This window comes from Bufo bufo, chromosome 2 (genome assembly GCF_905171765.1).
Source record: "Bufo bufo chromosome 2, aBufBuf1.1, whole genome shotgun sequence".
NCBI lineage: Eukaryota > Metazoa > Chordata > Amphibia > Anura > Bufonidae > Bufo > Bufo bufo.
The window spans coordinates 181,924,642-181,941,352 of NC_053390.1; the positions used below are offsets into that span (position 1 = coordinate 181,924,642).

General features: G+C 44.5%; 1 protein-coding gene across 1 annotated transcript in view; it reads left to right on the top strand.

Moving 5' to 3' along the window:
• The window catches only part of SNX2 (sorting nexin 2), a 63,229-nt gene that overhangs the window by 12,066 nt on the left and 34,452 nt on the right, over positions 1-16,711 (top strand). The window contains exon 2 of the mRNA XM_040415951.1: positions 14,258-14,375. Coding sequence (XP_040271885.1) covers positions 14,258-14,375 — 118 coding nt within the window. The remainder of the gene's footprint in view (positions 1-14,257; positions 14,376-16,711) is intronic.

Sequence of the window (16,711 nt, forward strand, 5' to 3'; positions counted from 1 at the left end):
AACCACATGAAACTTTTTTAGTTTTACTGCAATTTGCAGATAGTTGTCAATGCACTTATTGGCTGCGCGGTTTTTATAGGTGAAACACCTAAAATAAGTGTATTCCACCGGTAAAAACCATGTAGCCAATTACGGTATGGAAAAACCGCATGCTATTTTAACTGCACCTCAAGCACTACATATAAATACACCCGTAGTATAGAGATTACCTGGCGGCTCAGACCGTTGGGGGATGCAGCATTGTGTGACTTTGCTCCATTCCTCAGCACCTTGCCTGAGCCTGAATTCACACTGATAAAGGGCCCCAACTCTTTAACCTGTTGTCTTTAAAGGATATCCAGTTTCCTTCCGAAATGAAACAACCCTCAAGGTCCCCTGCAGTAAAGAACTAGTTAGCACTTGCCCTACCGATCCTGCACTGCCGCTTCCATTCTGCTGACCTGACTCTATTTACCCAGATGCAGCAGTGATGTCATGTTGACATCATCAGACCACTGCAGCCAATCACTGACCTCATTGCACCTGCAGTGGTCATGGTTTGTTAATGTGACGTCACCAGAGGTCGCGCTACATTTTTTCCAGAAGAGTAAAAATACTCCTTATACCATTTTTAAGGAGTATTTTTAGCCGAGGAGGAGTACGAAATTCGCGGTAATTCATATATATAATACGAAGGCCTACATAACATCAAGGGGTTGCTATTCTGCAGAAGACTGAATCCCTACTTTTCTTGAAGCACCAAATCTATCACGTAGGGATCGGAGCGGTAGACTGTGCAAAACACAATGCAATAAGAATTGAACAGGGACGTCTGGTGGTTGTGGCAGGGAGCAGTGGGTGGCATGGTGGCACTAGGTGGGGTCTGGGACGAATGCACAGGAGGCCGTTATAGGACAGTCTTATACACAGTATATTGGACTGTTGTACAGTATAGTGTACTTGACGTCTCTGTACTTCATATCTATGAGCACTGTGGCCTTCACTATAAGGTCTCAAGCACACGACTGTATCCATTTTGCAGTACACAAATCACGGATGCGGTCCATGTGCAATCCACATTTTCTTGCGGACCCATTGACTTCAGTGGGTCTGCCAGAACAGGACATGCTCTATCTTTTGCAGCATGGAGATGTGGATAGCACATGGATGTCCATATTTTGTGGATCTGCGATTTGCAGACCTCCAAAATGGATACGGCCGTGTACATGAGACCTAATTGAGGCAAAATGGCTGTCCCTATATCTGGGACAATCTATTGCCTATTTGCCAACCCTCCTTGGTTTTTCTGTAGTCTCCCTAAAAATGTAAGCCCAGGCCTCTTTCACACTTGCGTTGTCCGGATCCGGCGTGTACTCCACTTGCCGGAATTACACTCCGGATCCGGAAAAACGCAAGTGTACTGAAAGCATTTGAAGACGGAACCGTCTTCCAAATGCTTTCAGTGTTACTATGGCACCGAGGACGCTATTAAAGTCCTGGTTGCCATAGTAGGAGCGGGGAGCGGGGGAGCGGTATACTTACAGTCCGTGCGGCTCCCGGGGCGCTCCAGAATGACGTCAGAGCGCCCCATGCGCATGGATGACGTGATCCATGCGATCACGTGATCCATGCGCTTGGGGCGCCCTGACGTCACTCTGGAGCGCCCGGGGAGCCGCACGGACGGTAAGTACACTGCTCCCCCGCTCCCCGCTACACTTACCATGGCTGTCAGGACTTTAGCGTCCCGGCAGCCATGGTAACCACTCTGAAAAAGCTAAATGTCGGCTCCGGCAATGCGCCGAAACGACGTTTAGCTTAAGGCCGGATCCGGATCAATGCCTTCCAATGGGCATTAATTCCGGATCCGGCCTTGCGGCAAGTGTTCCGGATTTTTGGCCGGAGCAAAAAGCGCAGCATGCTGCGGTATTTTCTCCGGCCAACAAACGTTCCGTACCGGAACTGAAGACATCCTGATGCATCCTGAACGGATTACTCTCCATTCAGAATGCATTAGGATAATCCTGATCAGGATTCTTCCGGCATAGAGCCCCGACGACGGAACTCTATGCCGGAAGACAAGAACGCAGGTGTGAAAGAGCCCTTAGATCCCGGCAGGACATATATAACATCGCACCAATCACAAATTGTGCCGTCTAATTACGATAAATTAATTTAATGTGCTCACCAATCCTAAAAGTCTTCCAATAGTCACATTCACTTCATGTTCTGGAAGGTCGGGCTACGGGTCACTTTCTCCATGTGCTCACAGCGTCCTCTCCAGTGAATAACGTGCGCCCAAACTCATAGCCCACCCCAACATATCACCATCAGCTCCCCCCCAGTCTCCATGTCAACATGCGCTGCACCCGACTGGCGGCCTGGCACGGACCCGATCATTTTATTCATCCGACTAGGGCAAGCATGTTCAGGCATATAGTACCCTGGGGGGAGTTTGTTGGTATCTGGTTGCTATGGAGTTTGGGCGCACATTCTTCACTGAAGAGGACGCCGTAAGCACATGGAGGAAGTGACCCACAGGCAGCCCAAGACGCGCCACCTGGTGAGAATCTCGCACCGCTGCAGGACTCTTCCTCCTCACTTCAGAGCGGTGTGAAGAATGGTCCGGCTGCCCGCTCAAACCGACCAATAACAAAGCTCCTTGCTGTAAGGAGCTTTGTTATTGGTCAGTTCAGGCACAGGCAGCATTACTGCGCTGATGAAAGACAGGGAAAGTCTAAGGCGTATTGGTACGCCTTAGACTTTTCTTAGAGTAAAATCACCTGAACACTCATCTGACGCTTGTACAGGCGGTATTGCGACCTCTGGGTGTCACCACTGCATCCGAGTAAATAGAACCTGGTCGAGAGAACTGTAGTGGGTAAGATCTTGCCAGTCATTTGCTGCCGGCAGATTCCAAGAGTTGTCTAGTTTTCTCCTGAAACTGACAACTCATCTAAAGCATCACTAACTTTTCATAATGATATGTCATTAAGATGTACCAAAAGTTTTGATTGGTGGGAGTCTGAGGGCTGAGACCCCAATGATCTCTGAAACGAGAAGAGAGAAGCACGCACATATTAATCTCTCTGTCCTCGCTGCAGAGGACAGAATTGAGACTTCTTTGGAGCACGTCTCGTGTAGCGAGATATGTGCTCACTTCTTTCCCCTCTTTCTAGAGATCGTTGGGGGTCTCGGCGCTCACACCCCCACTGAGCTAAACGTTCAGTGAAACTCGCACCATTTTGCAAGCAAGTTCAGTCAGTTTTGTCTCCGATTGCGTTCAGTTTTTTCTGCGCGCGTACAATGCGTTTTGATGCGTTTTTCACGCGCGAGATAAATAAAACGGAAGGTTTACAAACAACATCTCTTATCAACCATCAGTGAAAAACACTTTGCATCTGCACTTGCTTCCGGATACAGTGCGTTTTTCACTGATGCCCCATTCATTTGTATGGGGCCAGGGCTGCGTGAAAAACGCAGAAGATAGAACATGCTACGTTTTCACGCAACGCAGAACTGATGCATGAAAAAAAAGCTCATGTACACAGACCAATTGAAATGAATGGGTCAGGGTTCAGTGCGGGTGCTATGCGTACACGTCATGCATTGCACCCGCGCGGAAAACTCGCTCGTGTGAAAGGGGCCTTACTGATGCTTTAGGAAAAAGGACTTTTGATCTGTTGTATAGTAATACCTATAAATATGCTAGAAGTAGCATTCTGAACTATAGAGTCTACATTTTATCTATAAAGTATAGCCTGCGGTGTACACTGCCACACCTGGTCTACTGCCAACTGTTCTACATTTATTAGCACAGACTCAATATTTTTAGTTTTATGCTGAGGGCACGTCCATTAAAATTGCACTTTAATATACCCTGTGGCCACCTGCCTATGGAGCCATGCAGGAGGGTAGTTTCCTGGGTGCTTTGCCCCCATACTCGGTGGGTACTGAGGCTAGGGCTAGTACCACATTGCTGCAGTTGGCTCCCAGTGAGACAGGATTCCAGGACTTAAATGATCCAGTTTTCCCAAACTTTTTTGTATGTTTTTTTTTAAAATCTTTATATTTGTGGTAAAGGACACAGATTAGGGCCGATTTCGGCAGCACTGGCCAACCATTTAATGTGTATGGTGGTATCACAACTTTCCCCTGCTGCAAACATTGGAGGGAAGGGAGGATAGCAATTGTTGAATCTCAACTTTTCATATGGCTTCCAAGGGAGATAAGTCACCGCCAGATGTGTATTTCCCTCTCTCTAGGGAGAACACGTGTGGTCGAGTCCAGTATGCTATTGTACGGGCAGGGGCTGGGAGGAATAGCTGTCACCTTATTCCTGCAAAGTGGTTTCCCCTTTTCAGTCTGCATCTTCAGAAAGGCTTGTATAGAGGGGTCGCAAGAGCTTGAGATGTTTGATAAAGGTGGGGCATATACAAGCTGACTCCTGAGAGCAGATCTAGTCATAGGAGGTTGCCACTACTTTTTTATATGTGCTGTAAATTGGCATCGCCCCTTTGTTTATTACAGCGTGCTCCCATTGGATCCAGCCCCAAGATGGCTGCTAATGGATGGGCACGTGACCATTCCTGTCCTGATGTAAACTGTTTTGAATGGTCTGACATGACACTTGGGTTCCTCTCACCCCCCTTAAATGTGCCATGTGGCATTCATCATCCGTTTCCGCAGGACATTGTTCACAATGAAGTGGTCATCAGTGTGGGATGTGGCCAAAGGACTTCCACTTCTATGCCGTTCTGTGACTCTTCCAGTCTCTCTGTATCTCTGCTGATGACACTCTAAGCTCAGTGCCCACTTCTGTCTGAGAACATCCTGCTTGAAGCCTGACAATGGCGAGGTACTGTTGGTCAATTGTTAGGTGTCGTCTTGGTCTCATGATGTCAAAATGTGAACAGCATGATGAGGAGGACTGTTTGAATACCAATTCTCATTGACTTAGGAAATTTCTTGGGCGATTCATGGATCAAACACCAGTTGTGAATTTTGCCGTTAAGCTCTTTGTCAGAGATTGTGCAAAAAGTCCTAAAACGTTGAACAGTTGGACATCTGCATTCAAAAGTTTAGAGAAGGTGACATTAAGTTCACCTGTAAAGGTTACAGTGCATTTTAGGTTCATCCTTAAATTTCACCAACAAGCCAAATATCCCGAACTTTATGTGAGTAGTGTAGGTACAGTTTAAGACATTGATGATAATGACAACCAGTACACTTTACACTAATTTGTATCAAATAGGATAACCTAATTTCGTTTTTTCCCCGTTTACCACCGTTCCAAGAAACACTGCAGAATAACAGACTGCGCTCATTAACACTGCAGAAATTGTACAGTAATTAAATGTTATTTGGAAAGTTTCTCTTTTTTTATAATTGATAATTAAATATTCAAGTGTTGGCGCTGCATTGGTACGCCGCTCTGAATAGCTGAGAACGGGTCATTTTTGCAATATAAAATTGTCTGTACTAGCAAAAAATTTAGAAACCCTGGCTTATCACACTGATGCTAATAATGGTAATTAGAAAAAGAAAACCCAGTGCAATCTGATTATTAAACTTGCTATATACGCAGGGATGAGCAGTTATAAAGACCCTGCACCGCCGCTGCAAAGGAGACGCCAAGCAGGGACACTCTTAAGAGGAAGTAGCGCTCACATGAGTCCAGCAACCCCAATAAAAGGCTGATTGTGGGGGGGCCAAGAGTCAGACCCCCGCTGATCTGAGGTTCACGACCTCTCCTGAGGATAGATTATGAATATTACACTACTGCACAACCCCCTTAAAGATGGCTGTGCACATAAGTACTGGCTGGAATGTGAACGATCGTACCATAGTGCCAGACTAAACTTGCAGATCATTATGGACTTGTACCGAGTGGTAGATAATCGTCGGCATTCGTCTGATTATGCCTTACACCTGTATGTTCAGCCAACAGTGACCAAAAATATTCTCCAACCCAATAAATGACAATTTTGTCAGACAAGGATCTGCCGTGGGCCATTGTAGACTAATGATTGTCATCTGAATATACTGCCCTGTGTAAGGGCCGGTCCTATAGGTCAGACTAAACACCATGAAAAACTAACCAAGAAGCCATGCTAACAGGTTTGATTCGCTTTAGTGCTAAGGAGGAATTTGTTACCAGAAAATGCCCTACTGTTTAAATTAAATGGGTTGTCCAATGTCATAAACGGCTCCCCCCCCATGTGTTGGGCCCCTCACAGGTAATATATGGGGTGGGGAGCAGCCAATGGCAGGCAGGGATGGGGATGAGCCTCCCTAGCATCACCCGCGATGCTAGGGAGGCTCGTCCCCGTCTGCCATTGGCTGCTCCCCCCCCCCCCCCCCCCCCCCAACACCGGATGTTTTCATCCGTGTACAGGGAGAAGCGGGAGCGGTGCCGGGAGTGGGAGTAAGTATATTACCTGTGAGGGGCCCGGCACATGGGTGGGCTGTTTATGACATTGGATAACCCCTTTAATTTAAACAGTAGGTCATTTGTATTAAGGTTTTTATATTAAAAGTATTTTAAAATTTTCTGTTATTTTTAATTTTCCATGACACTATTAATCCCTTCCTAACATTTGCCATACATATACAGCACATGTCAGGTCTTTAAAGATGGTGTCTGCTAAGACCCTTAGGGGACACCATATCTGCCGGTTGCCTTCTGTTTTACACAGCAGACCTTGATCGGCGATAATGCAAATCACAGATTTTAGCCCCTCTAATACTGAAAACAACATCTGAGCAGTCTTTTCCTGGGATCCCTGCCGCTAAGTTGCTTATGGCAGCCTCAGGTCTTCTGTAGGCTCCAAGGCCTGTCATAGTAAAGTTCCTATCAAGCCCTGCCTGTGCTAAATCATTGCAGTCTAAGGGAAAAGCAATCAGATGATCGTATGTTAAAGTCCCCTAATGGACTAAAAATAAGTGGATAAAAAAAAAAAATCTAAAAACTTAAATCATTCCCTTTTCCATTAAAAAATATACAGTAAATACAAATTATTAGTATCACCACGTCCTAAAATGGCCAAATCCTGTACGATGAATGAGGTAATGGAAAAAAAATCGAAATGGCTGATTCACAGTTTTTTCTGTCGCTTCCCTTCCCAAAAAAATGAACAAAAAAGTTTTAAAAAAGTCATACACAACCTAAAATTGTATCAAGAAAAACTACCCATTGTCCTGCAAAAAATGAAAAATGACCTCTTACACGTGTGTAGATGTAAATATAAAAAAACAGGGAGTAAAGGACGGCTCACCTTCTCACTGATGATGTGTAGGTGCTCCAAACTAGTGTTACACCCTACTCACCAAGTAAAAGAAATTTATGAAAGTGGATGGGCACAGTGATAGATGGAGTCACATATATGTCAAGCTTGTCAATGGAATTTTAATATAGGCAGTAACACAATAATATACACTGCTCAAAAAAATAAAGGGAACACTTAAACAACACAATGTAACTCCAAGTCAATCACACTTCTGTGAAATCAAACTGTCCACTTAGGAAGCAACACTGAGTGACAATCAATTTCACATGCTGTTGTGCAAATGGGATAGACAACAGGTGGAAATTATAGGCAATTAGCAAGACACCCCCAATAAAGGAGTGGTTCTGCAGGTGGTGACCACAGACCACTTCTCAGTTCCTATGCTTCCTGGCTGATGTTTTGGTCACTTTTGAATGCTGGCGGTGCTTTCACTCTAGTGGTAGCATGAGACGGAGTCTACAACCCACACAAGTGGCTCAGGTAGTGCAGCTTATCCAGGATGGCACATCAATGCGAGCTGTGGCAAGAAGGTTTGGCAAGAAGGCCGTAGGAGGGCAACAACCCAGCAGCAGGACCGCTACCTCCGCCTTTGTGCAAGGAGGAGCACTGCCAGAGCCCTGCAAAATGACCTCCAGCAGGCCACAAATGTGCATGTGTCTGCTCAAACGGTCAGAAACAGACTCCATGAGGGTGATATGAGGGCCCGACGTCCACAGGTGGGGTTTGTGCTTACAGCCCAACACCGTGCAGGACGTTTGGCATTTTCCAGAGAACACCAATATTGGCTAATTCGCCACTGGCGCCCTGTGCTCTTCACAGATGAAAGCAGGTTCACACTGAGCACATGTGACAGACGTGACAGAGTCTTGAGACGCCGTGGAGAACGTTCTGCTGCCTGCAACATCCTCCAACATGACCGGTTTGGCATTGGGTCCGTAATGGTGTGGGGTGGCATTTCTTTGGAGGGCCGCACAGCCCTCCATGTGCTCGCCAGAGGTAGCCTGACTGCCATTAGGTACCGAGATGAGATCCTCAGACCCCTTGTGAGACCATATGCTGGTGCGGTTGGCCCTGGGTTCCTCCTAATGCAAGACAATGCTAGACCTCATGTGGCTGGAGTGTGTCAGAAGTTCCTGCAAGACGAAGGCATTGATGCTATGGACTGGCCAGTCTGTTCCCCAGACCTGAATCCAATTCAGCACATCTGGGACATCATGTCTCGCTCTATCCACCAACGTCACGTTGCACCACAGACTGTCCAGGAGTTGGCAGATGCTTTAGTCCAGGTCTGGGAGGAGATCCCTCAGGAGACCGTCCGCCACCTCATCAGGAGCATGCACAGGCGTTGTAGGGAGGTCATACAGGCACGTGGAGGCCACACACACTACTGAGCCTCATTTTGACTTGTTTTAAGGACATTACATCAAAGTTGGATCAGCCTGTAGTGTGTTTTTCCACTTTAATTTTGAGGGTGACTCCAAATCCAGACCTCCATGGGTTGAAAAATTTGATTTCCATTTTTTAATTTTTGTGTGATTTTGTCAGCACATTCAACTATATAAAGAACAAAGTATTTCAGAAGAATATTTAATTCAGATCTAGGATGTGTTATTTTTGTGTTCCCTTTATTTTTTTGAGCAGTGTATATAGATGCTGAATGGAAAAAAACCTATCAAAGCATGGTATTTCCAAAGGACATCCTATATCAAATGCATAAAAATATAAAAGGAATAATAAATGAGGATTAAAGAATGGAAAATTGCTTCCTCCTATCTGGAATAAAATGCGGGGTAAAATCCAGAATATCAACACAATATAAAAAGTATATCAAGCGAACTCTGAGGATAGTGAGTCTAAGTGATTGCGGTATTCACGCAGCCTGGTAGATTTTATGTTGAAAAAAACCCTTGATGCAGTATTACATGTAATGAGCAAAAAAAGGCCTTTAAATGGAGTCTATGAATCTTCCTGTATGACGTGCAATAGAGTTCATATATTCCCAAATATGCACCAGTATCGATCTTGGGACTAGTGATCACAGGGTATCAGTCTTTTTGTTACAACATTATATCTCATATGGATAGTAACGATAAAGAAATCTTATACTAAGTGTCACTTTGATTATAATATCGATGTATTGCTCTGTAAGTTAGGTATTTTGCAATAGACAATCGCTGCTCAAGCAATTTGGTCAGCCTTCAATATAGATAGATGGTACTCGCGCTTCAGCTTTGGTTTGTGGCGTCCCACGTGGTATGGCTGAAAGGTAAGCTTACCTACGGCTTTGTCCAATATAGGAATCCTTCGCTAGAGTTGTGTAGCGGATCTATATTCCTCTGCTACTTTGTAGCGAGATGTTACTGTATCATGCTGTTGGATGTTCGCGGTCCCGGTGTCTCGGCTTGTTGCACTGTCGGTAATGTTTCTTGGGCGTCCCACGTGTCTCAGGATATCTGGAGCCCCAGTGCTAGGAGTGAGTCGGCTACGTGCCTGTTCCTATAGAAATGCTGGTAAATATAAAGTTATCGGGTCAGAATATGGCAATTCAAAGAAACATTTTTATTTATTTATAATTTTTTTTTATTTTTTTTCAAGTATTAACTAAAAATTGGTATTGCTGTAATTGGACTACCCTGCAGAATAAAGCTGACGCTGTAAAAATGAAACCCATAAAACTATGGCAGGATTGCATTTTGAACGTACAACTACAAAAAATTAGCACTCAAATGTGAACAGAAAAATTAAAAAGAAAGACTGGGGGTAAAAAAACAAAGAAAGGTAAAACACTGTCAGGAAGGGGTTAAGAAAATTCATGCTGATTACACTGGTCCAGGAAGCCTAAAAGACACCGCTTCTTGGTCTGTACAGATCATTCTTCATAATTATCATTATAGAAAGGATTACAATGACAGATGACACAGGATTCACCATTCACAATATGTGATTGTCACAGCTTCTCTCTTCTTCCCTTGTACAATGCCCAGAAGACTCTCCCATAGAGGTCAGTCCATGGCCCATAGGGCTGCCGTAAAGCATATCTCTAAATGCTGTTTACAACACCTGATGCATTGTGGCCACCCCCATAATCATGTTTAGCATTAAAAAAAATCTACAATCAAAAAATAAAAACAGATTAAATAAAAGGTGTGTCATTATTTGGTTTTAACTGGCAGAAAAAGTATGTGACACATTCCCTTTAAAGGGATATTCTAAGATTGTGATATTGATGGACTATCCTCGGGATGGGCAGTCGATATCCGATCGTTGAGTCCAATCCCCTGCTTCCCCTCTGATCAGTTGTTTGGGAGTAGCCCTGGTGTTGGAACCACAAAGATAGGCTATCTGTATCAATATTCTGGAAAGTCCCTTTAAGGCTTCGTTCACATCAGCGTTCAGCCTTTCCATTCTCTTGCCCCCTTTAGAGGCAGGAAAAAGGAAAGGACAGATTCGGCACATAACTGAGCCGAACAGAATCCACGGGCCCCATAGACTATAATGGGGTCCGTTAGGTTTCCACTCAGAAGAAGATTTTTGAAGCGGAGACAAAAGTCCTGCGTGCACATTTTTTGTCTCCGCTCCAAAATCCTCTTCTGAGCGGAAAACTAACGGACCCCATTATAGTCTATGGGGCCCGTGGATTCTGTTCGGCTCAGTTATGTGCCTAAACGGGGCAGGAGAATGGAAAGGCTGAACGGTGATGTGAATGAAGCCTAAGCCCAAGTGATTTTAAAAGGGTTTTCCAAGATTTTAATACTGATGACCAGGGATGAGCGAACTTCGGTTTTCAAGTTCCACGTACAGGTTTCGGGTTATCTAAGAATTATGCTATGGATTCCGCTACCATGGACCATAAGTTGCGGCGAACTTGAAAACAAAAGTTCGCTCAACACTACTGACGACCTATCCTCTTGATAGGTCATCAGTATCTGACCGGTGGGGGTCTGACACCCAGGACCCCTGCCGATCAGCTCCTGTGAACGCTGCGTCCTTCTCTCCGCTTATCAAGCACAGCATTATACATTGTATAGGGGCTGTGCTTGGTATTGTGCTCAGCCCCATTCACTTCTATGTGAGAAGGATAGGTTTTCAGTATACCCCCTGTAATAAAACACATGAATTAACGATGCATATTGGAGCGCTTTGTGCGATATTAGGTGACATTGTTCTTGGAGTGCATTTCCATTGGGGGCAGGGACTGATGTGAATTATAGCAATCTGTACAGCGCTATGAAATATGTTGGCTCTATATAAATGGCTGAAAATAATTAGAGTTAGGCCCCAATGCTAGTTCCATGTTTCCGGCACAGCATTTCAGCAGGCTGTTCCAGATCCGGCGTTGCTGGATGTTACCGGGACGCTCTCCGGCCCCATTAACTATAATGGGGTCTGGCGGAGATCTGCGTGGATTCAGCCGGAAAGAAACCGCTGCACGCAACCGTTTTTGTCCAAGCAATTCGCTGTATTCTGTGCCGGAACAGGCTGTACCACAAATGGGAAAGAAGCCTAAAATTTGCATTTTTGATGTTTAAGTTGAAAAAAATATTTTTTTGAAGTTGCACAAATATCATAAAGAGTTAAGCATTTTCTCACTCTCACCCCAACAAAGTCCCCTGATTCATTAGGCATGTCCTCACTGGCTTAGGTAGTTATGCAGTCTTGCACAATTCTTGTAGAACAATCATGTTTTAGAGAATAAAGGGGGGAATTAATCATCGTAGGTGTATTTATGGACGTGGGGCATGGTTTGTATGACTTCTGTGCTGGTGTGATGTTGTTGCGCCTATTTCAGTGAAAGTACTCCTGGGGGTTACCTGGCGAGGACTTGCGAAAATTTTTAAGTCTCACTTTGTAAATGTGACTTAAAAGTGATCTACTGGTAAAACCCGACCAACTTCTCCCTCCGCTTCTGAAAGTGGCATGGGAAGGCGCAGGTCACTGAAAGATGTGTGACAAAATGACACAAAATTTCACATTTCTATGTAAATTGCATAGCCGATTTGATAAATGTCCCCCTAAAAAATTTTTTTTAATGCACCTAAAACACGCTTAAAAGTGAAAATAGGACGTGTCCTGTAGTGAAACTGAGCAAGGCAAAGTGGGAACTGATGCCAGAATCTGACCTTTGCTTCACTCTTTGGGATCTGCTCCAAGTTTAAAGCATATCCCAAACTATGAAGGATCCTCTGTGAAGAAATCTTTCATTCCTTATTCCTTTAAAAGGGAACCTGACACATTGATCATGGTGTCTGAGCTGCAGGCAGCGTGTTCTAGAGCAGGACGAGCTGAGCAGATTGTCAAATAGATTTGTGGGAAAGCATTCAGTGAAGCTTGTAATTTATACGTTTATATTTCTGCTCATTCTGGACCTTGAAGTCCAGGAGACGGTCCTATCAGTGACTGACAGCCTTCCCTCTATGACTGTGTATACACGGATAGCTGTCATCACTGATGGTTGTGGTCTCAAAGGGAACCTGTCAATTACTTTGCAGGTAGGATGTTATAGAGCAGGAGGAGCTGAGCAGATTGATGTATAGTTTTGTGGGAAATTATTGAGTAAAACTTGTAATTTATACGTTTACACTCCTGCTCCTTCTGGACCTTGAAGTCCATGAGACGGTCCTATCAGTGACTGACAGCCTTCCCTCTATGACTGTGTATACACGGATAGCTGTCATCACTGATAGGACCGTCTCCTGGACTTCAAACCCCAGAATGAGAAGGAATATAAATCAATAAAATACAAGTTTTATTGAATAATTTCCCACAAAACTATACATCAATCTGCTCAGCTCCTCCTGCTCTATAACATCCTACCTGCAAAGAAATTGACAGGTTCCCTTTGAGACCACAACCGATGACAGCTATCTGTGTATACACAGTCATAGAGGGAAGACTGTCAATCACTGATAGGACCGTCTCCTGGACTTCAAAGTCCAGAATGTGCAGAAATATAAATTAATGAAATACAATGAATCTGCTCAGCTCCCCCTTCTCTATAACATGCTATCTGCAGATTCATATTTTTTTTTTATGGTGCCAGGTACCTGTAAAAGTGAAGTGTATATGTTGGCGCTATATAAATAACTATTATTATTATTTAATTCATATTATTTTTTCCCAAAGTAGCCATTGAAAAAGTAAAGTGCTTTTTGCAACTTTTTATTCAACACTAAGTGTCCACATAAGAATTGCTACAGCAGTAGATCTTGAAATAACGAAGCATGCTTTTGCCCTCCAACATAAGGGCTCATTTACATTTCCTATAAGACTCCCTGCGCCAACCTAGCAGTCTCCTCAAGGAGAAACTTCATTCCCTCAGATCCACCTCAACAGCTTCTAGCGAGACAGCCCCTTACTCTGCTCTGCACTGATGAGGGAAAACGCTGCAGGCGGTGAGGGCAACTAGATTCATTCATTTCTACCACCGATCCTGCGGGGCCTTCACTTCTGTGTAGGGAACTGCAGCCGGCCTCATTGACCTGAACAGAGCTGTTCTGCAGTTCCCTGCACAGTGGGTGGTAAGGGCTCAGCTGTGCAAGAACATTGAACCACCAAAGATCTTGAAGGCCTGGCATAGCCTTGCAATGGAAAAACCTGAAATGGAGTAGGACACGAGGTGTGAACATTGCCCAAATAAGTTCCTTGCTGTGGCTTTTAGTGGGAATATCACCTCAAAAATGATGACCTCTGCGGCCAACCCTACATCTCTGCTTCTGCTCTGTAGCATGCTGGGCCTGGAATTTCATGTTCTGATGAAGGGAACGGTGTTGTTTTTAGCTGGTGTTTCGTGACGGTGACCTGATAACTTGTGATGGAGCGTTTCCCCGCTCATTGTTATGTGTCCAGGTTTAGGAAATGGAAAGTGCTGACGCTTCAAACAATTTCCCCTTTGCTTTGACTATGAAAAGGCTGGAGTCAGCTGCTTCATAGGTACAAACAGACCCGTGGGATGCGATGTGTTAACTTCTATTTTTTTTCTTGTTGTTTTCCAGTCAAGCCCATCCTCTCCTGAGCCGGCCAGTCTTCCTGCAGAAGATATCAGTACAAGCTCTAATGGCCCCAAACAAACGGAAGTTCTTCTAACTGATGACCGGGAAGATCTCTTTGCCGGTAATTTTGTCATCAAAGAAAGTCCTTATACCTTATAAACTAGTGCCCTGATGTTACTGAACAATTTTTAACCCCTTCCTGACCCAGCCAGCTTTTTTTTTTTTTGCTTTTTTTTACCTTACTACATACATTTTATTTTCTCATTTGTTTAGTTGCTACATATTTTTACAAAAAGATATTTGTTTTGTGTCAGCATATTCTGAGACCCATAGCCACGAGAAGAGAGTGTAATATGCGCAGTCTTCTCTCCCCTCGTTCTAGGGATCGAGGGGGGGGGGGTCTCTGCACTCAGATCCCCACCAACTTTTGACATATATTAAAAGTTTTGTGAAAAGTTAGTGACCCTTTAAGGAATTTCCTAAGCTAGTTAGTCGAGCACTGTAGTGGACACTACTTTGCCCTGGGTTACATAGTAATCTTCAGTTCTTACTAGTGTCCGGTTTACATTTTTACTTGCAGTACTTGCAGTTGAGATATCTGACACTTCTTGTCGCTGGGGTCTGAGCAGTTTGCACTTTAGACTTGTATTAGACCAGCAGATGTCTTGCAGAGGACGATTATGGATCGAAGATTTTATGCGCTTATTATATAGAGCGATGTACGTTCGTACTTTTGCTCGTTAACCGTTCTCTACAAAGTACCACGCCTCTGTGTGATCTGTAAGCGAATAGAATGGATCTGTAACTGAGGAACGATCATTTTTTAGCAGAATGACATCACGATTGGCAAGAAACGAGCAATTCCTTGCTCATTGTTTAATTGCTCATACTTATTACATCTCACGAGGCTGGTTCTATTTTGACGTTCGGTACAATATTCACTCCGTCTAATATAAGCCTAAGTGTAATAAACCTGTTGTGCCCCATTATATATTCATTATATCGTTACCCTCTTTGTGTGTTGTGAGTTGCAGAGCTTGAATTCAGCATTAAATAATGCAGTTAATCCAATTTACGGTATTTGCTTTTGTCATTAGTCCTAATTGTTTTGGCTTTTTCCCATCTTATCTGGTTTGGCCTTTTCATACACCCCTTTATCTCGCATTCAAGATCAAGAACTTCTTTAACCAGGACTGTGCACGTTACTAATGCAGCATGCACAAGTCCAGGATTTTTTTCTTTTAAAGGGTTTCTGTCACCAGAAATGCATAACTTAACTGTCTGACATTAGCGATGTGCTAATGTCAGCTGAACCTAACTAGCCTATTCCTAGTTTAATCCATACCATCTAGGAGCAGGTGGGGGGCTCCGTTCTCCCACCTCTGTCACCTCCCTCCAAGTCTTGATTGACAGGTCCATGCAGAGTTCGCATCCACCTGCCGGCCCTGAGTGCATGTTAAATCTCGCGCCTGCGCTGTGCCGTTCAGTATTCAGCGCAGTAAGGAAGTTAGCAGCCAGTGAGCGTCCTTCCTTCACTATGCCTGCGCCGAATACTGAACGGCACCGCCCAGGCGTGAGATTTAACATGCACTAAGGGTTGGCAGGTGGATGTGAACGCTGCCTGGACCTGTCAATCAAGACTTGGAGGGAGGTGATAGAGGTGGGAGAACGGAGCCCCCCCCCTGCCCCTAGAGGCTAATTGTCATATTATAAAAGTTACATTTATGGAGTAACGGGGGCATGGATAAAACTAGGAATAGGCTAGTTAGGTTCAGCTGTCATTAGCACATAGCTAATGTCTGCCAGTTTAATTTATGTATTTCTGGTGACAGAAACCCTTTAATCCCCCTCCCTCTTGGCTCAAGGCTGTCTTAACTGCACTTCCGGTCCTCAACTTCTGCACAGACGGGGTCACGTCAACGCAGAGGCCGGTCATTTGCTACAGTGTGCACAGGCACCTCTGGCTGAGGGGATTTCAACCAAAAATCTTGGCTAACCCTCATCAGGTGGACCCAGCAGGTTATAGAAGAAGGATAGGCTGTGCACAAGCGCATATGTACAGCTTATACTGTATGGGTGTCAGTCAGAGAGGGTGCCACCACCTTCACTTACTGCATGCTGTGAAATACAACCTGAGTGAGGATTTATTATAGTCTTTCACCTCCACTCTGGACTATTATCTGCAGCAATACATGAATAGTACTGTTCATTGTTCCCCCGCTGTCGGCACTGAAAGCTGCACTGTGCCGTGCTAACACAGTTGGGAGGACTCCTGTGCGCATGCACAGCAGTACCTACAATGTATTTCGTCACAGCTTTAATTGCTGATAGTAGAGCAATTGGGGGGGGGGGGGCAGTAGGAAAGTAAAATATAGTAATCTTATCTGCAGCCACGCTTATGTATTACTGCAGATAATAGTCCAAGGATGTGGGGGTAGAATCCCTTAAAATACCTTT